This window comes from Patagioenas fasciata, chromosome 1, assembly GCF_037038585.1.
Source record: "Patagioenas fasciata isolate bPatFas1 chromosome 1, bPatFas1.hap1, whole genome shotgun sequence".
NCBI lineage: Eukaryota > Metazoa > Chordata > Aves > Columbiformes > Columbidae > Patagioenas > Patagioenas fasciata.
Genome location: NC_092520.1, coordinates 55,529,892 through 55,553,700, shown reverse-complemented (window position 1 = coordinate 55,553,700; position 23,809 = coordinate 55,529,892). Strand labels below are relative to the sequence as shown.

Sequence of the window (23,809 nt, the reverse complement as noted above, 5' to 3'; positions counted from 1 at the left end):
TATTTCAAGCTCTTCTGTTTTAGGAAAAAAAAAAAACAGATTGTTCATAAATATTGAGTTGTTCTATAGTCTTAACTCTTAATATTCAAATAAAAGTATAATAGTGTTGCTGCTTGAATTTCTTGTATATCTATTATTAAACCAATAGCTTTTATTACAGTGTGGCTATAGATGAATAGTGATTAAAAATACGAAGTTGGGTTCAATATTTAGTGCTTGTTAATGACAGTCAATACCTTTCATTACAAATACAATTTATACAAATTGCTCTTTAAGTCTTTTCTATTTATTGCTCCACCATTAGAAAGAAATAGTGATACTATGTTGGTATCTAATTACTGGAGACTCTCTTTAAATTGTGTTCTTAGTTACCCTTGTGCATCCTAAATGGCTTATGAGCTATAACTGAAATGCCACTGACAAACCCCCAGGAAGTGTTTTTGTTTTTGAAGCACAAAAGAATTGTCTTGACTTTTTTGTGTTAATATAAAAACCCCATAACTAAATACTCCATTTTTTTTTAATAACTGGTTATTACTGTTTTCCATGCCTAAAAAAACCTCAAGTAATGTCATACATCAAGTTTTGAGGAAATACTTTCCTCATAAATACTTGGATCAATTTGATAGTATTCATCCATCTGAAAGTGTGCATTTGGCACCAAACTTACATCATCACATTCTACATCTGGGAGCCTTGGAGGCTCTTGAAGTTGACTTGGTTCAGTTCAGCTTGGTAGACTATGGAGTAGGAAATCCAAGTAACACCCTCAAAGCTATTTTCTGGGACATCAAGACACCTATTTTCCTTCAGACACACAAAAAATAGTAGTTCTGTTTCTCGTCTCTGGATATCCTGCATTTCTTATCCTTTATTCTTTTCTTCCTTTCCATCCATTCTGCTTCATCTGAGAAGCCTTGAGAAGATAAGATTGTGTTCATGGAATTAAACAACTAAAGTGTGTGATAGGCAGACAGCTATTTGAATTTCAGTTTACAATAATGTAACTAACAGAGCTTTTTCTTCAACTTAGATCTATTATTTCTAAGTAGTGTATTCCTTTATGTAGGTAGATATAATGAAAAATATAATGGATATTTCCACTGCAGCTGTTCTTTGTGATTGATAATTAACTGTAATTACATAATTGTAAAAGCCCAATCCCGCATAGTTAGCATACAGGGTAGTACTATATAGTTAATAATATTGATCTGTATAGGGCTGGTGTTGAATATTATGCATTCATTCAAAATATTAGTATATTTTTGCTTACAGAAGAAACATTATTGGGACATTCTACACTTAGTAACATTTTTTTCCTCTATCCGAGGTTCTGGGTCCTTTAGATGAAAATGAGTTCTATGCAGAAGACTTTAATTTGTTGGAAAAAACAACGTACAGCACCTCAGCAGAAAAGATTAAAGCTGTTGTCAAAGAGATGGGAAACAGTAGTAAAAGGTACCATTCTTTTGCGTGTTCCTTGCCTGTGACAAATTAATAATTCTTTCGCATGGGAAATATGAACAAAGATTCAAATATAGACATAGTACTCTTTGTACTATATACTCATATATATACACTGTACATGCACTTAGTCTTTGTTGTTTGTGTGCTATGTGTTTGCTGTCCTCTTATTTAGCATCTGAGCACTTGTTCATAGAGAGGTTTAACTGTCCCGCATTTCCTTTTTAGTATTTCTCTGCCAGACTTTGTATCACCTTCATGCTTGGCTAATTATGCTATTTAACATGTTTTTTTCACTGTATATATAAACCTTCTGTGCTGGTTTTCAGTGGCATGTGTCGTTTACCCTTCTACTGGCAGCCTATTTGGTACCATGTTGCTACAGCACAGAGCAGAAAAAAGGCAGCCTCTGTTATTCCAGAGATACGCACCTTTTTATCATTGGTTGCATGTGTGATGAGGCTGAAGCATATGAGATCACTGCTTATCCAAAGAGTCTTATCCTCTCCAACGCGCCCCGTAACTTGTGTGCAGCTCTGCTGGGTTACTCCAAATACTTGATCTGCTTTCATTGTACTTTCAGCCAAGAGACAAGTACAGCTAATGAAACAATTTCTACTACATTTTGTTTACTTAAGAGTAATTATAACAAATAGTAATAGGCATGATAAAATCCAGTGCAACTTAAAACCACGGTAATATCTGTGTATTGATATTTGAAGGAAGAAAGTGCATTTATTGTCTTTGGGAATCGTTAGAAAAGGAGCCTGCAGAGGGCACAGACAGATGAGGTGCCCTGACACCCTGCTAGAAAGCATTCATACATCTCTTAGTTGAAGAAGTATAAAGATCTAACCAGCTTTTAATCTAAGGATCCAGTTTGTGTACGAAGAGAGTAAAATCATATTATTTTTACAGTATCTATTGACCTTCTGTGTGTCAAGTATCATTTCTGTTATCTGTAAAGACTGGCAAAACAGAGAGAATAACCACCAGAAAAACAAAATCAAAAAGAGGTAGAACTATCAAGGAGATATGTAGTGAGAGGCAAAACATATTTAATCAGATAATAGGACTTCGTGACGCCAAAAGACGACTAAGGTTTCTAAGGAATTTCTAATAAGAAATACAAAAAAGTTAAAAGGTATGGCCAAGTAAACTTGAAAATTCCTTAATTTTTGTCTGTTCCTAGATGTTGTCAGAGAGGAAAAAAATAGAAAAAAAAAAAGTAATAAAGAGATATTTATATCAGCAAATCACACCATCCAAACTGTGAGGTTGAATGATAATTCTGCTAATTTCACATTACCTAATTTTAAGAGGTGTCTAATGCACAAGCTCTAAGGCAGTAGTGGTTCTTGGGCATTGTCATGCTAAAAATTTTACTCAAAGCTACAAATCCTGTGGTGATGATCTTTCTAAAGTTCAGGATGTAGTCTTTTAAAATGCCCCTTATGTAGACAGACACATTGAAATGTGAATGTTTTATTCCTTTTCTGTTGAAAAAACAAGTCACATGTACCTTATTTAATACAGCGGCAGTGATTTGATTATGAAAATAGATGCCCTACTGTCATCTTTGCCTAAGACAGAGATGAGACAAGATGCTGAAATATTTAAAGAACAGCACAGGTAAGTTCTGTTTGTCATGATAATGCACTTATAGTACTTTCGTATTAAAATTAGAATGCACTGATTGCTGCGTAAGGTCTTTGGAAACTTGGGAGAGCGTTCCAGTTTTAAAAGAAGTTGTTGATTCTATGGTTTTATGATCAACCTGTTTATCTGCCCTAGTGTATGCATCTCTACATCTGTTTTAATCAATTGATTAGTAATACCTAATGATTTTCCATTCTTATCATTAGCTGAAAAAAGTGTAATTACAGTTGGTGTGAACAGCAGTGATGATCTGCAGTTAGAAAACCTGGAGGCCCTACATTTACTAAAATGTTAGAAATAATTTCACAGATTAGAGTTAAAACAAGCTCTCCTAATTTTCATTAATGTGGAAACCTCTAGCACAACTTTTTCTGTTTGTGGATCCTGAGTACTGTTAAAGCTAATATACGTATGTTTATATCGTATAACAGTTTGTGGCTTAGCCATCTCACTCTTGACCGTAGCTCCTGTGCTCAGCTTGACTCTAAATACAATTAGATTAGACTGTAACATACAGTTAGATTACAATCAAATGCAAGTTGATGGGGCTTATTGGCACTTAATTCCTTAAGTCAGAGTGTTGTCAGTTAATATATTTACACTTGGCGAGCTCGTGTAATTTGTGTATTTACTTGTATGTTGGCTCCTTGTGTTTCTGATTCTGGATCTAGAAAGTCAGTATGCCACAACCGTTGTCTTTTGTTGTCATTTTAATGAATGAGACATAAAATACCGAGGCATCCATCTGTGAATCCCATCTTCTTAGTGATGGGGTACTAATGGTATCTGGTTTTAATTTAAGCTTTGCTGGGGCAAACTTTCTGGAGCAAAGACAGGTACATTCTTTAAAAGGACATATGATAGCACAAGAATCATAATAAAAATATTTTTCTAATGCTGTTTTCAAATCCTTACTTGTGTTTATTGGTAAAGCTGCTCTAGTGTGCTGTGCTGATGTAAAGCAGTAGCCTGACACTTTTTCCAAAGTTATCCTAATAATAGGGAGTACTGTGCTACTGCCATATTGGAGGTAGTTTGACTTGCTAACAGTACTTGTATTTCTAGGTGTATTTTTTTGTGGAAAACAAATTCATCAAGTCCTTTTGTGTCTTTACAGCACATGATTTTTTTGAGGTTTACTAATGTTTCCTTCCTGTAGATCTGGAGTACTTTAACTAGGATCTCCTTGAGTTAGTCTAATCAAGTTTATCAAACTAAATTATTTTCTGAAATGCATAAAGCTAATCCATCCTGTCAAGTTTCACACTTCTCAGTTGCCATTTTTCCTACTGTTATTTTAAAATTGTGTTACCCACCAGCACTTGTAAAATCTGATAGTTCTAGGTATTGGTAAAGGAAACTGTAGACCAGTGACAAAAAGGCCATTTTAAAATTTTTGCAGTGTGTTTTTCTTTTATTGATTGGGTTTTTTTTGTAATGGGGCATGTATGCAATCAGTTACCAGTATGGAACTACGTAGATTACTGCTGAATTTTAATTGCTGTTCATGTTAAGATTTTCTAGTGATATCACAGGAAGCAATGATGATTACTGCTTGAAATAAGGGAGACATCTTCATGAGCTGTAAAATGTTAAGTGGCTCCAGTATTAGAAATTCATGCGTAAAAATGTTTGTTTTTTTCCACAAATTCACTTTAGGGTTTTCACATCACTTTTTTTTTTTTTTTTTTTTTTTTTTTTAACAGCGTAGTAAAAGTCAATCCCCAGCAGAATGAACCGTTCTATGATGTTATTGCTATTGTGGATCCATTGACAAGAGAAGCACAGAAGATGGCTCATTTATTGATTGTAAGCTTGTGGTGATTTCTTTTAATTTGCTAATTTGTAGTTTAGTTTTTACTAAACTTTTTCTTATTTCCATGTACAGTGTAGTAAAGGGGTAAAAATTAGAGGCATTTTAAAAAATACATATTGGGCTATTTCAATTCACATCTAAAAGTTGGGGATGATCTAGTTCATAATTGTAAATACTTTACTTAAAATTAAAGATTCCCCATGAACCAGTCCTCTTAAAAGTGAGTCCATAAATGTTCTTTAGTCAATAGAAGGAAAGGAGGAGATTGTCTGTCTAGTATGGAGGGAAAGGATCTCTCATCTCAAAATCTTCAGAAGCAAATGTTTCTTTCCATTAAACCAAATCACCTTAGTTTTCCAAGATACGGGTCAGATTTAGACCACTTCATTGAGGTAATATGATCATAGGAAGATTGGACTATAAACCTTTTGGTTATTTGAAAAGGATTTCGCAGTTGATTAATGCTTTTGAGTTTATCTAGAAGTCTTCTGTTGTGTGTAGCTATTGATCGTCTAAAGAGAGACTGTCCCAAAACCATAGCTCCGGAAATGACTTTCTTTTTTCACTAGCTGCAGAATATTACTCTACCTCAGGTTTCTTTATAGTTACCCATAAAAATGCAAATTTTCTCTTCTCTTTATGGTCTGTTACAATTCTGAAGCCTGTAACTGGATTTTTGCAGCATCCTGGTTTATCTTTTTCTCTGCAGTAATTATGGAAGTTTCATAATTTTTTTACATTGCTTTTCCCCCTCCCGTTTTCATACCTTTATGCCTTTTGTATTAAATATTGAGGCATCCGCTCACTCTTCATACGTAATATTCACTAACTATTCACTAAGTAGCAAAGTAAAACATTTTAAAACATCATGAAAATTCTGTTATTTCAAGACTCGCAAGTACAAGCTTTTCTCTAGAAGCAGATGTTTCATTTCACTGTTCTCAGTTAAAATGAAATCCTGATACTGCCAAATGAAATATATTCATTTTGGAATTGGTTGGAAACTCTCTCCATTCAGCCAGAAGTTCATATTATGGTAAATTGTGTGAAGGAACTTGAATTATAGCTCAGATCAGGAGCCCGTGTTCCTCCTAGAGCAACAGGCTCCCTTACAAGCAGTATCTTCCCTGACACCTGCCTGGGCAAATGACTCCCATGGTGAACCAAGCTGTTCAGCCATCCCAGATCCTGCTTGATTCATAGGAGCTATAGTCTTTATTCAAGAAGTCAACCCTTAGGAGAGAATAATGAAATGCTGTTGAAACTAAAGAAATCAGAAATATATTTATGTAGATGAAACTCATTTACTATTTTAGAATTATTTTTTTAACTGAAAAATAAAATGATCTGATTTTTTTTAATATATCTAATTATTTGGAAAGTCAGCTCCTGCTGGTGTAGATAGAAAACATCCAAACATATACAGCAAGGCCTAAACTCGAAGTTCCTAAATGTATGACTTTCTGATGATCTTGTTGTCTACAGGTGAATACTGTAAGCACTGGGTTATATTTATATTTAAAGGATTATTTTTTTTTTAATACCATCACTGGATTAGTGCCCAGTATATTGGGATGGTAGCTATTCATGGTGCAAAATTTATGTAATAACTACCACGGCAAAGCACACGAATTTTGCCTCGATCCATGTTGAATGCGTCCATGTTATAGTTTTGGGGTTTTTTAATGATTTTTTTTGGTTGGTTGGTGTTGGTTTTGGTTTTTCTTGGTTTTTGGGGTTTTGTTTGTTTGGGGCTTTTTTTGTTTTTGTTTTTTTGGTGGGCACGAAAGCATGCTATTATAGTATAATATTTTGTGTCACTTAATAGTCACTTCAAATACTTATTTTGTTGTTGTTGGGTTTTTTAAAATGCAAATAAGTTACTCGTATTAAATGGCATTGAAATTGAGAAAGCCTAAACAACTGTAGGTAACTGTAATCTAACTTTACCGCTTTGTCTTAAAAGATGGCAAATTGAGCATGGGGTACTGTGTGAGAGCAAAGCCAAGGCTTTTATCCCTTTTTAAAATATATTCTGAATCGTATCATAGTAACTTTTCTGTATCCTCCCTAGAGTGAGGCATGTATAACCCACGTTTTCCCTTTTTCAAAAAGTTTTGTCACAAACTTGACCATCAGATATTTCCAGACAAGGCAACGGTCACTGTCTACAGTAGGTCTTCAGATATTGGCCCTGACATGACCAGGGTAGGACCATGTCTGTTCTCAGCAGAATACATGGAACTGCTAACTAGTCCTAAGTTATAAAGGTGGTCCCTGAGATAACATGAAAAATAGTAGAAATTCCTTCTTCTAAAAATGAGGACAAAATTGAAGAGTTATTTGTTTTGCTTTGGTTTGTTTTTTCCTCATGGTTCACCAAAACCAGGTGAAAAAATATATATGGTGCTGCTGAACAAACTACATGTCCCCTTGCCCAACTGCTTTACTCCAGCAGTATGTAACTCAGGATCATCTACTTTTTTTTTTTTCGTGTTCCAATAACCATCAAAGAATTAAAAAATGTGGAGCAGAAAATCAAACCTTTTATTTTTTCTTGTCAATTTTCTGTTGCCTTCTTTCCCTAAAGTGATGAGAAATATCTTGTAAAGCCTCTTTTGATAGTGTAGTCTGATTTCCTATACAGCACAGATCATAGGATTTCTTTATTGATTAGCATTTGAAGTAGAAGTATTTTTTTAATCTGATTCTAATTTAAATATCATCAAGCAGTTGAGTATGGATCACAGTTCCGACTGAGCTTTTCCAGTGGCTGAGTTAAACTCAGACTTGGAGTTGCATTATTTTAGTTAGGTCCGTGCTGTAAGCATTCATCTTTTCCTCATTTTGCCAGTTTTGTTGAGTCTATTTGAAGGGTTTGTTTTCAGCGTAGATGCTTCATGTTATGATGCCATTCACACAGAATTCCAAGTGAGTGGTTGAATAATCATGGTTTAGTAAGTTATTGCTTTTCAGATGAGTTGTGGTAACTTACACTAAGGACTCTGCAAAGTGACTGGGCCTGCAAAATAAAACTTTTCTCTTAAATAATTTTCAGGCCTAGTGGACTGAAACAATTCAGGCATTTTTTACAGTATAAAACACTCCCTGGATTAAATTTCCCTGCTCTTCTTTGGATTTTCTTAATTAAAGCAAGCAGATCAAACTCTTCATATACCCTGCTATAAAAGAGTCTTTCCAATCTTGTAACCATCTTCATGTGCTGAATTGAATGCCCTGGCATTTGGTGTCCACATAAGCACTAAGCAGAATAACTGAATTCAGTATTCCAGAAATTGCATTGTTAGAAAGCACAGAGATAAAGCATTCGTGTCTTATTTGTCATTGCCTCTTTAAGTTGCTGTGAAAAGTTAATTAAGAATGGCATTATTCTTTTGGCTACAATACTATACTGAATTTCATGGTTGGCTGTTCAATTGGGATGATACTCAGTCTTTTTTCAAAATAATTTCATTCTGCACACAACAACCTATCAATGCAGATTGCTGACATATCCTTCTTACTAATGGGATGAGGTTTTTGCCTTCTTTGAAGAGAAAGTTTAATACCAGTTTACATAATTTTGGATATAACATCTTTACTTGAATTTTTTTTTCTTTAATGTTGAAAATTTGGGGTGTTTTAGTAGCTGAGACCAGCTAGCACTGGGAACAAAGGCTTTTTATTCTGAATGATAGATATTTGAGTCACTTTGACTTCTATTTTGCTTTTGGTGGTCTTTAGCCAATGTCATGTAATATTCTCCCGTCTTATGCTGTTTTGGTTCTTGTTGCCTGCGTCTTCACTTGATTTCACCCTTATGCCATTCCCTAGTCTTTATTTTTTTGCTCAGTAGTTCTTTTTTGTTTTCAGTGATGGTATTCAGGTGACACAGAGAACAGAATGAGAAACAAGGAGCAGAACAGGTTCCTGGGGCTATAGAAAGTTTTAGCACTATAGTAAAGAATATGTGTAGCCATGGGTTGAACTGAGGAAAGAAAAATACTGTTTATAATAAAAGAGAGATGTAAGGATGACCATTGTCTTGCTTTGTCCCCAAGTTACCTACCATTATAATAATTTTAAGTTTTTACCTTAGCGGTATAAGTACTTTAACTTAGAAGAGTAAGTAAGATACTAAAGCTAATAATATCGATAAAGGTAGACAGCTGTTTTATGCTTTCAAATAAGCACTTTGGATCGGAAGCCACAGAGATGAAGATAACTTGGTGAAGTTTTAAGAGCAGTTTGAATAAATTAATAACTTTTAAAAACTTTAAATAAAATACAGTGCTCACGAAAATAGGAAAAAAATACTGTTCTAAGATTATAGTTCCTATATAGCAACATCCAGAAAATTAGTGTTTTGGAAATGAACAGATGAAGAAACTGAGAAGAAAAAAAAAAGTAGAAATATTTTAACTTACTGGATTGTTTTGAAGTTGAATTAATAGTTCAACACATCATTAATCTATGGCTGACATTTTAGTAATTAAGTATTAAAATAATTATCTGAACTTTACTATGTTCAACAATTGACTGTGTGCAACAGTTTCAATAAGAATGAAAATTTGGGGTTTTTTTAAGATTGGTTATTGACTAAAAGGCACATGCTGTACTTAAAAACTTTGCAGTGCTTTAAAATCTACAAAACACATGAGCAAGGTGCTAATATAATTAACTCAAGCATTGGAAAATGAGGGTGGCTGCTCTTTAAAAAACTGCATCACTACAGAAAAATATTAATGTGCATTAATCATGCAGTTTTAGAAAAGGTAAAATCTTTTTTTGAATATCGGACATCATCCCTTAATATACAGATATATTTAGACATTTAAAACATTTGGGATTTCTACTGAAGCTTGAGAAATGACAAGATGTCACAAGTTTAACTTTAGCTTATTTTCAAAGTTTGAGTACCAAGAATCATTTTTTTACACAGATTTCTTTTTTTTTTTCTGTAGGTACTGAAAGACATTATAAATCTGAAACTCAGATTGTTTTTGAACTGCAGATCCAAGCTGTCAGAAGCACCACTGAAGAGGTGGGTAGGTTATAGCTTTTCTTACAAGTATACGATCTCGTTCAGTGTGGTGGTAACAGCCTGAACGGTGGGTATTCCCTTAAAAACTCGACAATGGTTTTTGTTTCTGGATTGTTCTGTTGTGTTAGTTATTTTCTTTGAATGTTACTGAAGCAGCTTGCACTTGTCTAGATAAAAATTCTAATTCTAACGTGTCAAGCGTGGATCACCAGGAGCTGATCTAGTCCATCCAATGCGCTTCTCATAAACAATCCTTAGAGAAATCAAGGGAGAGTCTTTCATGCCTGGGAGAACCTGCAGAGGGAGGTCGTCTTCCTAACTTGCTCACTTCTTACTGTCTGCTTCCTGTGTAATGAATTGGGCAGGTTCAGCATGCTTAAAGCTGAAATTCATCTGAGTAAATGTGCAGTCTGCATATGAGATCTCGCTGTAATTCCTTAAGAGTATTATACTCTGAAAGTTCCTGCCTTAAACTGAAGTTTCTTTTAACTGGCTGTAAAGACATGGGCTCAGTAATTCAGTTTACTCTGAAATTAACTCCCCAGAGAGGATTCCTTTCCCTCTAAGAGCAATGTTGAAGCACCCCAATCCCTTTGGCAGATATTTTGCCTGACATCTAATGAGAGAGGCTGGCACTGGTCCCTGCCCTGAGCCAGCAGACTAGAGAATTAATCACTTGCCCACAAAACAGAAGTCTTTAGTTTTTACTTGGTTTGAGGGGAGTTGAACTCACGCCTCTTACACTGCAAGAGATTGTCTTAATCATCAGTCTTCTGAGTATTTTGTGTGAATGTTGTTGTGACTGTTTTTAAAGCTAGGCACTTGGCAGGTGTTAGTGCCACGTTCTTTCCTTGTGCTTGAGAGAGGCGAGAGGAGTAAATATTCTGGCATGTGCCCTTCAGGCAGGTTGTATTTTTCTTGCAGTGATGGCTTCATATGAAGTGCATCCAAATACTAGCCCAAATACTTTGTGGAAAAATTGTATTCTTCCTGATGGGTACACTTTTTTTTACCTCTTTATTTGTCATAGTAATTAATTGTCCTTTTGATGTTGTTCTCATATCAAGCACTCGTTGCTTGCTGCCTTCACTCTCCATCTTCATTCCTCTTCTTTCTCTGTCCTGATTCTTCTTTTCTTGAATGACAGTAGAGGAAGGAAAAAAAATAGTGATTATTTTGTTGCTGCAAGAACTTTTACCTGCAGAATAAGTAGGGTAAGACCTAGAGAGGAATAGAGAGACCTCTCCTTTCCTCTGCTTTCTGTCTTTGCTGCTGCTTCCCAAAGACTCTTTTCTTCCAGCAGGGATTAGTCCTGCTGCTTAGTTTAGTGATGCGGATTCTGAGGATTCAAGGCAGTTTACAGTCAAGATGTTTAGATGTGTCTCTTGGATATTCACCTTCCCAGCCATCAATAATGTTATTGGGAATTCGTCATTGTTACAGAAAAAAAGTTATCTAAAGTGAATAGATCTTTGTTCATCTACCAGCCCATCTGAGACTCTGCAGGTATTGTCTGATGGTATTGCACAAGAATAGGCTCCTTCTGTGCTTCCAAACATCATTAATTTGGTAAACATTCACTATATTTTAATGTGTTTTGGAACTCTGTGTTTAAATAAATGTATTTTTTCGAACACTTCTTTTTCAACAGCTTCTATCGTTTTGTTCTGGAACCAGAATTAACCTATGGGATCAACAAGCACCTTCCTTCTGAACCTATGGCAAAATTCTTCGAATTGCCAGAATCACCCCTCTTGACTCTCAATATGATAACTCCTGAAAGCTGGCTGGTTGAAGCAGTAAACAGTTCCTGTGATCTCGATAACATTCATTTACAAGATGTAAGTAATGGTTTGTAAACTTTACCAAACTTCGTTGGACCTTCTGCCTCAAGAAGAAAATAGAAACCTTGTGGGATTTTTGTCTCTTGTTTTCCAGAAGCGCTTTCTGTGCTAATTGATTATTTAGTCAGTATTTTACTATTTTTATTTGCATCACATTTTTTCACATTTTCTCTTACTTAAAAAAAAAGAGTCTTAAAAAAAAGTAATGAAACAGAAAAAAAATCAGAATACAGAATACAAGTAAAAGCAATTTTTCTCTTGTGTTGACCTTTATAATGTTTAAGGAAATATTATTTTTTTAGAAAAAAAATAAAGCAATTAGGGGATTCTGTGTGCTAGCTTTCTATTTCTCTTTTTTTTTGTAAATTTTTTTAGTAATAATAGGTAGATCTTCAAATAAACCTGAATAAATTGCTATTTATTAATATAGATTAAAACATATTTGGCCCTTTTTTAGTTCAGAAAATTTTTAATTGTATTTTTAATCCTTGAGCTGCAAAATCACTAGATTGGTTTCTGTTACTAAACCTGTGCAAAATATTGATCTACCAAAGCTGTGTATTTGGAAGGTGTATTTTGGAAGTACATGTTAGGATTTACCTTACCAGTGTTGAGATGTCTCACTTCCTGAACAGTCAATGGAGAGAAGGTCTGTCCAGAGAGTGATTTACCCTCTTTACCTTGGATACCTATATTGAAATTGCGTGAAATTCCTTTGGGAAGGGCCTTTCTCCTTGTTTTTTTGACAACCAAGTATAGGTGAGGAAAATCCCACACGTTTATCATTGTAATGTGCTGCTTTTCCCATGTAGTTAAATGACATAATTTATTGATTAAATGTTCATTCCACAGATACAAGGGACAGTTGTAGCAGAATATGAACTAGAATATATATTGCTTGAAGGACATTGCTTTGATGTGACAACTGGACAACCTCCTCGAGGGTTACAGTTCACTCTGGGCACAAAGAATAATCCTGTCATGGTTGATACTATTGTGATGGCCAACCTGGTAAGTATTAAGTACAGAAATAGTCGTTACAATTGCACCCTACTAATGAGAACTCCTCATGAGCTTCTTGTATTTTAAATCAATTTCTTTGTGTTGCAAGCTTAGTAAAGCTAAAAGTGGCAGGAGCGTCCTGGAGTTGAGACCATCTCCAAGAGACATGCATCTCTAATTTGCTGAGTTTTCCCCCTGCTCCTTTTCTGATCCAATATAGGTTTGGATATAGCCTTATTTTAAACTCTTGTCTGAAGTGCCTAAATTGGGAGTCTAATTGCCTTAAGTAGATGGTTGGAGGTAGTTATATTCAGATGGAGATTCCAATGGGAGGTATAAATCACATTCTGTTTAAAGTAACCAGTTTTGTTATACAATGATCCAGGCACAAGAAGGCTCCTATTTTAGATGCTTCATTTAAGTGCTTAATGCGTCTGTGAGTCAAGTGCACACCTAACAATTCTTCTGGTTATCCAAAGTAATTATTTTCCATTTTAGCAGTCTGTAGAGCAGAATATCTTTGTGATTTCTGAAGTGAAAGATTTGTTTTCTATTGGTTAAGGTAATTTGATAGGTGAAGACTTTGATAAATAAGATCTCTTACCTGTCTGCTATTCTCTGTTCTCTGTAAATACTGTATCACAAGGAATAAAATGCTTAATAAACTGTCAGTCTTTGATTTTTACACAAGTACTGAATATAGTCTCAACAGAAGATATTTAACATGAAACTTTTAATGATTCTTCACATTCCAGAGCTTGCTTTGTCTGGCTTTCACGTAGCATTCCTATTATAAATAGAGATGGAGCTGTGTTGACTTGGAAAGTCATTCCAGACAAAAAATGCAAGTTTCAAAGAGGCTTTTCAGTTTAGTAATTTATTTCTTCACTGCTTGCTTACTAGGCGGAGATTTTGTATAGCCCTCAAATGCAGCTAGAGGCAAATGGAGCACTGAAAGACATTAACATGGGCATGCAGGAGAGGTGATATTGGTTGCATCACTGCCAGATTTCTTTCAGAGATAGTCTGAGGTGATGGTTACTAACCTTGGCTGCAGTACCAAATGTTGGATAATTGATTATTGTATGGGTACATGGTTGATTCTGGAATGCTGATGGAGCAAGTACCTGTCCTTCCTTTTTTTTTTCTTTCTTTCCACAGGGCTATTTTCAGCTGAAAGCAAATCCAGGTGCTTGGACACTGAGATTGCGTAAAGGAAGATCTGAAGAGATTTATCAGGTTTTTTCGTAAGTATGAATCCATCTTTTGGGAACATACTTATAAATCAATCTGAAACTGCAATGTATTTTGAATAGATCTGACATTAATTAAGGAAAATGAGCAAAAATAGCATGAAAAAATAGAACAAGAAGCAAATGATGACTTAAAGTTCATAGAAGAGATCTTATTTCCTGATAGTGTAAGTTGTTCTTTAATTGCTTCCTGTGTTCTTGAAGGCATTTGGGTATGTTAACGCATAATAAACTGCTCAGCTAGACTTGGTGCTAGACAAGTCTCTTACTAAACATCTATACAGCTACCAGATACTTACCCTGTCAGTTCCACACGTGGTTTGTATTGGCATGCAACTGCTTGCACCAAAATCTGTAGAAATGCCACTCATGGTTTTGTTGATTAATATTTTGGCATTCCCAACATACTTAACATGTCAGTCCAAGAGAATGTCCACTGGAGTATTGCTGGGTGTCCGTCAGCTGGAGGAAATGCCCTGAATTTCCCTCTCATAATTTTTTTTTTTAGCCCTTATGGTGCCTCCAAATGTGGTGGTATTGATGGGCGGCATCTTTTTATAACAGGACCATTATATTAATTTTGGTTCTAGGCTTTTTTTTTTCAATTAATTCTGAGTGTTTCTTAGTCATCTAACTCATCTAAGAATCGCTGTGGTTGCACCTTCAGCTTAGGGTGTTGAAGCACCTTTAGTTCCGCACCCTGGCTGCATATTGACTGCACCACATTTCCCTCTGTTGGGAGAAACCTTGTACATGGGAAAAAGTCACATTATACTCCAGTAACATTTAGTTGCCACTTATATGGCTTTACAGACCTGTAATTTCCATGGTTGATTTTCATATGAGGAACATATGCTAGCCATCATTCTGACTATTCCATAGAAGAATCACCTTTTTCTCATGTTTTATGTAACAGCATAGATCTGTCGTATGTGAGGGCTTCCTCTTGAAGATTTGGATCCAGTCCCATCTGGAGGAACAGTATAGTTTTATTTTATTTCAGCTTCAGTTCTTTCTTCCTGCCCTCCTCTAGTTCTTTGAGCTGAAACAGGTGTATTTCTTCTAAAATATGTATTATTGCTTGGAGTTCAGGAGCATGTAGTTCCGTGTGATGTTTAGTCATCAGTTTCTATTAAAAAATGAAAAAATTGATGAACATCTTTGCTGTCGTGAATATTTAGTTAATGCATCAATTCCGGTATCACAATAAGAAATGTTAACGAGATAGTAGGTACATTCTATTTGTTTGCAATTTTCAGTTTCTTTTTAGCCAGAAACCACTTGCAACCTGTTGAATAGGCAGAAAAACGTAGTCTTTAGTCTAAGAAGTTCCCTTGATCTCCACCAGCTGTAGCTGTATCTTTTGTCTAACATTCAATTCTTAAGATATCTGAAGTGATTTATGGAAGATATCATGGTTAAAAAAAATCAATGCAATGAGCAGTAGTTGAATTAAAAATGAAACAAAACTGCTCTACAGTTTAGGCTGGCTCAAAGAAAACTTAAATCATCTGCTGTTTTTTTGAGATTACTGATTTTCCCTAAGGGGTAATACAAATGAGCTTAGTTGAGCTCAGCTTAGTTATGTGAAGTTAATACTTGATGAGGAATCTAAACAATACTGTTTATTGAAATATTACAAGCTGTAGGCTTAGAATACAACAGCTAAAATATGTTTGGGAGGCTGTACTAGGGTCTTTGAAATCACTTTTACTGATACCAGTATTAGTTATATCAAATTGCCATCAGAACTCAAGCAGCTATTTGACAGGATGGAATTTTGCCAGGAGGTATCGCAATAGATTGTCCATCTTTGTTCACTGGTCACATCCCCTCCTGTTAAACTGTGAGATGACCTGATGCCTTTGAGGCACAGGCCTGGACGTTATAATAGGAGTTTCAGGAGAGATACAAGATTTTGAAGTTACAGCATGTTCTACAGTTCAATGCTTATTTGCTTATAGTAGTATCTAATACACACATGCAAGTAATTTATTTCTGCTTTATGTAAATACACAGCTTTTGAAAGAAGCTGCTTTTTCTCCCAAAATGTTGTTTCCGACAAGGATCATTATTTTGAAGCAGTCACACTTGTAGATGAATTTGTTGTCAATAAATTACTGTGAATATCAGGAAGATGAAAATTGGTGTACCCAGCAACAGTCTGAGCACTGCTTATTATTGGAACTTTGATTCTGTTGATAGGAAAGCACACAGATATTGCAAGATAAGGCTGCAGAGAATAGTTTATATCTAAAGATACATATATGAATTTCTGCTGCATATTTCGTTTTTTAAAAAGGCAGGTAAACATAATTCATTATATTTTGGTGATATGTGAACTGCTTAACTGGAAGTTGTACCTTTTATAATTCAGGCAAAAGGTTGTTTGTTTCTTTGTTTTCAGATTTTTGTCCCCCATATGGAAAATTATCATTTACACTATATTGAGATTTCTTTGTATTTATACTAAAAGTATGTAGGTGTTTTGAAACATTTTAAAGCTGTGACATAAATAGTTTGCTGGACACATTCAGTTTTGTACAAGTATATAACAATATAAGAACGATGACAGCGTGTAAAACATTTTGCTTGGATTTAAAAAGGAAGTTGTGCCTGCTTTCAGTGAGATTACAAACTGTTACACTGACAGCATTCAGTACTTCCTGGACAAAACACAAAATCCATATTGTGTTTTTTAAGGGAGTTCTTCCAAACCCCAGGTCTCATTCAAAACCTTATTCACACAAGCGCTCATTTGAGATGTGCATCTGTTACCTCAATAAGATTACAGCATGCTGAATATCATATAGACAGAGACAGAGAAAGGACGAGAGGTCCTGTATAAGATTTGGCATGCTGATTTAAAATTAGAGAACAGTATGATGTACTCAGTTTTCTTTCAGGGAGATACCTACCTAAAAACAAGTGAATATCCTGATCTGTAAGCAGCCATTTAGCATATTGTTGGGAGACCAGGAATTGAAATTAATTCCTCTGTCAGGAGAAGAAGTTGCCATAATGTAATAGTAGGAACTACACAAATATGTGGATGGAGAAACAGATAAATTGGATCTTGAGACCAGCATTAAGTGTCCAAGGTAACTAATGGTGACTGTCACTATTTTCAGTACATTTATGGGGAGAGGCTGAGGGAGCTGGGGTTGTTTAGTCTGGAGAAGAGGAGGCTTAGAGGTGACCTCATCACTCTCTATAACTACCTGAAGGGAAGTTATAGCCAGGTGGGGATTGGTCTCTTCTCCCAGGCAGTTAGCAATAGGAAAAGGGGGCATGGGCTTAAACTCTGCCGGGGGAAATTTAGGCTGGATATTAGAAAGCAATTATTTGCAGAGAGAGTGATGAGGCATTGGAATGGCCTGCCCAGGGAGGTGGTGGACTCACCATGCCTGGAGGCTTTTAAACTGAGATTGGACATGGCACTTAGTGCCATGATCTAGTAAATGGACTGGAGTTGGACCAAGGGTTGGACTTGATGATCTCTGAGGTCTTTTCCAACCCAGTCAATTCTGTGATTCTGGGGTTGTTCATACTGGGACAGAAATTCATCGCACTGAATGCTGTGCAGTGGAAAACAATTGGCGCTTGGTAAAGATGAAGCCAACAATGGGGAATCCATGGAAGACATTTAGGGAGACAAAGCAACGTTATTAAATTTACAGCCAAACCAAATGCTTTTGAGGACATTGTAAAGACTTTGGTAGATCATCTTCAGCAGCAGAGCTGCAGAGCAGGGTACAAAATTAATAACATAGAGATTTTGAGGTAACTGAATGAATAACAGAAAATTTTGATTGTGTAAAAAAAAAAAAAAAAAAAAAAACCAAAACAACAAAAACCAAACCTAAAACCTGAGGGCAAAAATAGGAACACTGTGCCAGCTGCTGCCATTTCTGCCATCAGTGGTTTGTGTTTGGCTCTACGTTTACTCTTCTAGAGCTTTGTAATGACAGACTTGACTTAAAATGGAAATCTGTGCCGTTTTATGTTGAGTACTGTACATCCCTGTGATAAAAAGTCAGTTCTTGGCCAAGTGTTCTTATATGCAATATTTTACTAGTGTGAAAATGGAACTAAATCAGAGAAAAGATAATCCTGGACATTGTTTTGTGTGAGAATCAACCATCTCTATGAAACTTAGTATCATAGGTGCTTTTTACAGAAATTTATTAAGTAGAAAATTCAGATAAATAAAATGCTGTCATTTTTAGCTAATTAGTATGAAACAGATTGAAACATGGTTTAAATATTTATGTTTTCTAGGCAAAATAAAATCTAAGCCTGTAGGGTAGCAGATTAGTTTCTTAAACCATTTTTTTGTATGTGAAGCCTTAGCAAGAGGAAACCACATAATGCTGGTAAAAGACAGAAAAGACCAAAGGAAAAATATATGTGCTATTGAGGTATAAAAGCTATAAAATTTGAGAATTATGTCATTACACTGTATCACAGAACGACAGCAACATTTTTCATACTTGTTACTTAGCGGACTGCAGTACAGTTTTGAGATGCCTGAATGGCTTTAAACTGATGTTCAGTAGGGCACGTGTTCGTGTGGTGCCTTGAACAGCCGGGTCTTTAGGGGTATAGGTACCAAAGCCAACCAGTTGAAGGCCAGTCTTTGCCATCTCAGCACTATGATGAAACTTTCCCTAGACTTTTTAAGGCAGATTTCTTTTAAAAGTACATTTAATGGTGTCACACAGCAATTTCTAAGATGTTTTCCGTATTTGAAAAATAAAATGTAGTTTCATATTTTAATGTTCTATACACCTGTATAATACATGATAATGTGTTCAGCTTTAGGTTGTTGCATTTTTTCATTGGTTGATAAAATTTCCTGTGAAAATTCAAATTAAAAAGTGAGAGCTACCACTGCCAACAATGCCTAGTATGAATAAAATTCCAAAAGTCCTGAAGTTAAGATGTAATTAAATTCAAATGAAGAAATTTTGTTTCTATAAATATCAGCAATCTTAAACGTTATACTCTAATTAAACACAAGTAATAATGCATGTTCTAACAAGCCTGTACATGTGCATGTTTTTTTTTTCTCCTCACAGCCATGAAGGAACAGATTCTGTAGCTGACCTGACAGATGTTATCGTGGTATTAAACAACTTCAGAAGCAAAATTATCAAAGTCCAAGTATGTAAAGAGAGACCTTTTTTTTTGTCTACAGTATTTCCTTATATGAAATATGACTAATGCTTACATGCCTTAGGCTATATTTAACTGGAAGATGTCTACTGAAATATATAATTTAGATTTTGTATAATTAAATAGACAAGGGTGTGCAAATTAATGCAGTTGATTTGATCCAATCAGATTATACTAATTTCATTAGAGATTGTTAAATAGCTGCTAAAACGATACACCTGTGTGCATAACATGGGTAGGATTTCTTTCATCTAGCATAAGGTGTCTACGAGTGTAGTTCAGAAACCTTAAACTCCCTCTCTGCATAGCAGAATGACAGAGACAGTCCAAAGGACTACTCATCCCAGCTCGTGTGTGTATTGAAACTGAGGGCTGACAGGCTTTTGAGACACCCAGTTCTCTCCTGTGACTGGGGAGGGAGTTTTCATGATGTCCACATACCAGAGAGGAAGTTAAAATTAGGTGTGTTGAATTCTACCCTAAGCTATCAAGTTCGTGTGAATGAAATTGTTACTCTCATTCTTAAAGATTTATCAAAAAGAGATGATGAAACACGAGTTGTGTAAAGCAGGAAAGACCTCATAGTATTATACGTTTTCCACTATTTGGTAAATAACATCTTATGTCAGTGTCCTTGGCACATTGTATCCTAATTTTAGACATGGAGAAGGAGAAAGAACTGTATCAGCATAAGCGCAAAAGGAATTTTTAAAACCCCATATATGAGTCTTTTCCCCAGTCCTGTAACCAAAAGTTTCCAGAACCTGGAGAAAAGTGTAATTCTCTGGAGCATAATGACCCTGCCTTTAAACCACAGGCTGCCACTTGGGTCAAAATAGGAAAATTATTCCATGTGCAACATATTAAGCCTGTAGTTATGTGGTACATATTAAGCTTATAACTAGAATAAACTCTTATCGTTCAGTGGAACTGCAGAATCACTTCGGTGATCCATAGGATGTGGCTTCAGTAGTATTAGCTAAAAAGATTTAGCGTGAACAGAAATCTGTAAGCATTAGCGTAGTATAAACATGTGAAATTAATATGGTTAAATATGTTCAAACATTAAAGCTTTTAGAAGCTATTTGGGTTTCAGAAACAATTAGGTTTCTTTTAATCCAGCAAATTAAGGTCAGCAAACAAAATTAATTTGCATGCTTTATTAAGCATCTGGTTAAGGCAGGATAAATTGCTTGAGCTGAACGAGAGAGCTTATATTTTGACGGCATATGTGTCGCTTTTTCATTTTGAAGAGTTTTTGAGAATCAGAGTTTCCATTCAGGTGGGTTCCCTGCACGGTGTGACACCCTTCTGCCAGCAAACAGCTGGGTCAAAACCTCAGGAGGGAGCAAAATGGGATACAGTTCCCCACATTTACAGTTACTGTTTGCATTTAAGAGCACACAGGGCTTGAACATGCCGTTTGATTTATTTCTCACCATTTAATTTTTCATAATTGGTTACTTTTCTTATTACAGTAAGTTCTGTACATAGTTTAAAAGTATGAAATGACATCTTTACTGTTCAGTTTAATGCGGTTCAGTATTTTACTGAAACAGAAATTGGTAAGATGTTGGTCCAGCTCTAGCCAGTAAGTATGGCATAGTGAGATATTGCAACTGTAGTAATTATTATCAAGTAAATTCCCAAATTACACTAAGACATTTATTTTAATGACTAGGTACAGAAAAAGCCTGATAAAGTGAATGAAGATCTCCTTACTGATGGAACAACAGGGAAAAAAGGAAATCGGGAATCAGTTACAAGGTAATGCATGATTTGCATATACTTTAACTGTGCCAGGACATGTTTGTTATTAATCGTAGCAAGTAAGCATTTCTTACTTGGTAGTAATACAAATATGTAAAAAGGCTCCCCAAGTTGTTTGTAATATAAATAAAAGTGGGAGGGAGGGGGAGATAAGCTATAATATCTTGTGCATCTCATTATTTATTTCATTTTTAATCCCTCCTTTGCATTTCTAGTCCCCATTCATTTTCTCAATTGGCATTATTTTTATGTTGTTGTGGCAGGGAATCAGTCTCAATGTGGAAATCTCAGCCAGTAATGTGGTAGTCAGAGGTATCAAACTGAACATCAAAAAGCAGGCTATGATGCTGCTTGTCTGCTGCTAGGCGTAATTTATGAAAGGTCAAGAAGTGGTTTTGTACTCATCAATAAAATATCTTTTATTTGGAAGTCTTGAGTTCTATAAATAATTGTAATAAATGTCTCAAGCTTTACATTTGGGGCTAACAACTTTGCAGTATTTCTAATTCACCATATATGATTGTAAAATTTTGGTTTCAGTTACTTATAATGTTGCTCATAATTATGTTGCCTGTGGGTAGTGTGTGGTTCAAATTCATTTTTTTATCCTTTTTTTTTTTACATTTGAATATGTTTTTTAATAATAACATACAAATTCCTATTAAATTCGGATATCATCTTTGAGAATGAGATAAGAGCAAAAAAGGATTTCATCTTTGCTTACAAAAATCATTTTGGTTTTTTTTTAATAGATTAGTATATGTGTGCTGTTGATCAGAATATGGGATATTGTGTAGGTTTCTGAGACACATTAATTGTCCTCTCAAGAGCATTTCAATCAGATGACCTGTGACCAAGGTACTTTAGAAACAGTGGCCTGGATGCTCTCTGAGCCTTCTTTGCTTGGAACACTTCAGAGGCCTTTTTCACAAGAAACGTCTCAAAGAAAATGTTGTTGGGGTGAAAATTGGGTTGCTGGCAAACGTACTTAGTAAATTCAGAATTATTTGATTTCATGATGTCAAAGGAGACGGAGCTATGGTCTTTAATCTGGAATGCTGGTAACACAATAAATTTGTCCACTCTTTTAAGGTGATGATAATTGTTCTTCTGGATCATCAAGGCTGGGGGGAGGTGGGGGACACTACTGCTATTTGGGGGGTTACCTTCTTTGGAGATACCACACCATGCAGTCAGTGCTGCTCCACGGATGTCCCTTTCGTTTGTGTTTGCTATAGACCTGATCAGGTAGGATCCTCTCACCATTTGCTGAGTGAAAAGAACGTGGGTTTCTCAGAAGATCACTCACACCACTTACATTGCAGCCTTCTGAGCTTTCAGCTTTGTATTAGTGGAGTGATGCAAATTCTTTTAAATACATTGGAGGTCTGAGACTTCTCATTTGTTCCTCATGATTATGAGGGATACCTATTTTTATACTTTTTAAAGTGTACTTTTAAATGGGATCTAACCAGAAGAAAAATTAATAGGAGTGACTCACATGATCTCAAGTGTCAGAGGAATGACTCACCTCAAAAAGAGATTATTGAGGTGAGTCTCTGAAAATACCAAGCCATGCTCTAACCAGTTTGGGTAAGGCAGCAGTGCCTGTGGCCACCATGGCCCAGCTGTGTGTACTGGGAGGCACACATGATTAAAAAACAATCCTGGAAGATTCTGGCAAAGAATGCTGTGTAGCAGAAGCAGAAAACCTCTGGACAACGTACCTCAAAGATACAGGGTAGCTTGTAGGGAGAGTTATTGGATGAATTTAAGAACTCAGTGAGTATTATGAAAAATACTCAGGAAATCCCATCACCACAGATTGCTGAATGTTATGAGAGTTTTCTGGGAAAGGCTGCTGCTCCTCAGCCTTGTCATTCCCACTGTACTAAGCACTGGTGAGGCTGCATCTCTAATCCTGTGTTCAGTTTTGGGCCCCTCACTAGAAGAAACACATTGAGGTACTGGAGAGAGTTCAGAGAGGGGCTATGAAGCTGGTGAGTGGCATGGAGCACGAGTCTGATGAGGAGCAGCTGAGGGAACTGGGGCTGTTTAGCCTGGAGAAAAGGAGGCTGAGGGGAGACCTTATGGCTCTCTGCAACTACCTGAAAGGAGGTTGTAGCATGGAGAGGGTTGGGCTCTTCTCCCAGGTAACAAGTGATAGGATGAGAGGAAATGGCCTCAAATTGCACTGGGGAGGTTCAGATTGGATATTAGGAAAAAATTCTTTATGGAAAATGTTGTCAGTCATTGGAACAGGCTGCCCAGGGAAGTGCTGGAGTCACCATCCCTGGAGGTCTGTAACAGACACATAGATGAGGTTCTTAGGGACATGGCTTAGTGTCAGAGTTAGGTTAATGGTTGGATTCGATGATATTAAAGATCTCTTCCAACCAAAACGTTTTTATGATTTGCTTTTGGTAAGCTATTGGGCTAAATATGTGCTTTGGCCTGGTGAGCCCCTCTTTGTATTATGTTCAGCCTGTATTTTAGAGCATGTATTGAACTCAGCCGCCCTTAGACATCCCTTACATCAGGAATAGTCATTGGTTCTTCTGATGTAGAATGCATGTGGATGAAGCTTGAAAAATAACTTGTTGATTTTTAAAATAACCAGTTCTCAAAATGTTGTGGCTGTGTGTATTTCTGATTTTTTGCTTTGCTAAAACATGAAGTTCTTGCCAAATCTGGGTTCTATTTGATTGAAAATATTGGATACTGCAGTTCTGCCATCATGTGTCCTGAGGTGTGGCTCCCAAAAGGTATCATGGGCATG

General features: G+C 35.9%; 1 protein-coding gene across 1 annotated transcript in view; it reads left to right on the top strand.

Annotated features, from left to right (window-relative positions):
* The window catches only part of UGGT2 (UDP-glucose glycoprotein glucosyltransferase 2), an 84,025-nt gene that overhangs the window by 47,127 nt on the left and 13,089 nt on the right, over nt 1-23,809 (top strand). Inside the window, exons 23-31 of the mRNA XM_065833302.2 lie at nt 1,331-1,458; nt 3,001-3,096; nt 4,830-4,932; nt 9,904-9,983; nt 11,635-11,824; nt 12,680-12,838; nt 13,991-14,076; nt 19,164-19,248; nt 20,942-21,027. Of these exons, the coding sequence (XP_065689374.2) occupies nt 1,331-1,458; nt 3,001-3,096; nt 4,830-4,932; nt 9,904-9,983; nt 11,635-11,824; nt 12,680-12,838; nt 13,991-14,076; nt 19,164-19,248; nt 20,942-21,027 (1,013 nt within the window). The remainder of the gene's footprint in view (nt 1-1,330; nt 1,459-3,000; nt 3,097-4,829; nt 4,933-9,903; nt 9,984-11,634; nt 11,825-12,679; nt 12,839-13,990; nt 14,077-19,163; nt 19,249-20,941; nt 21,028-23,809) is intronic.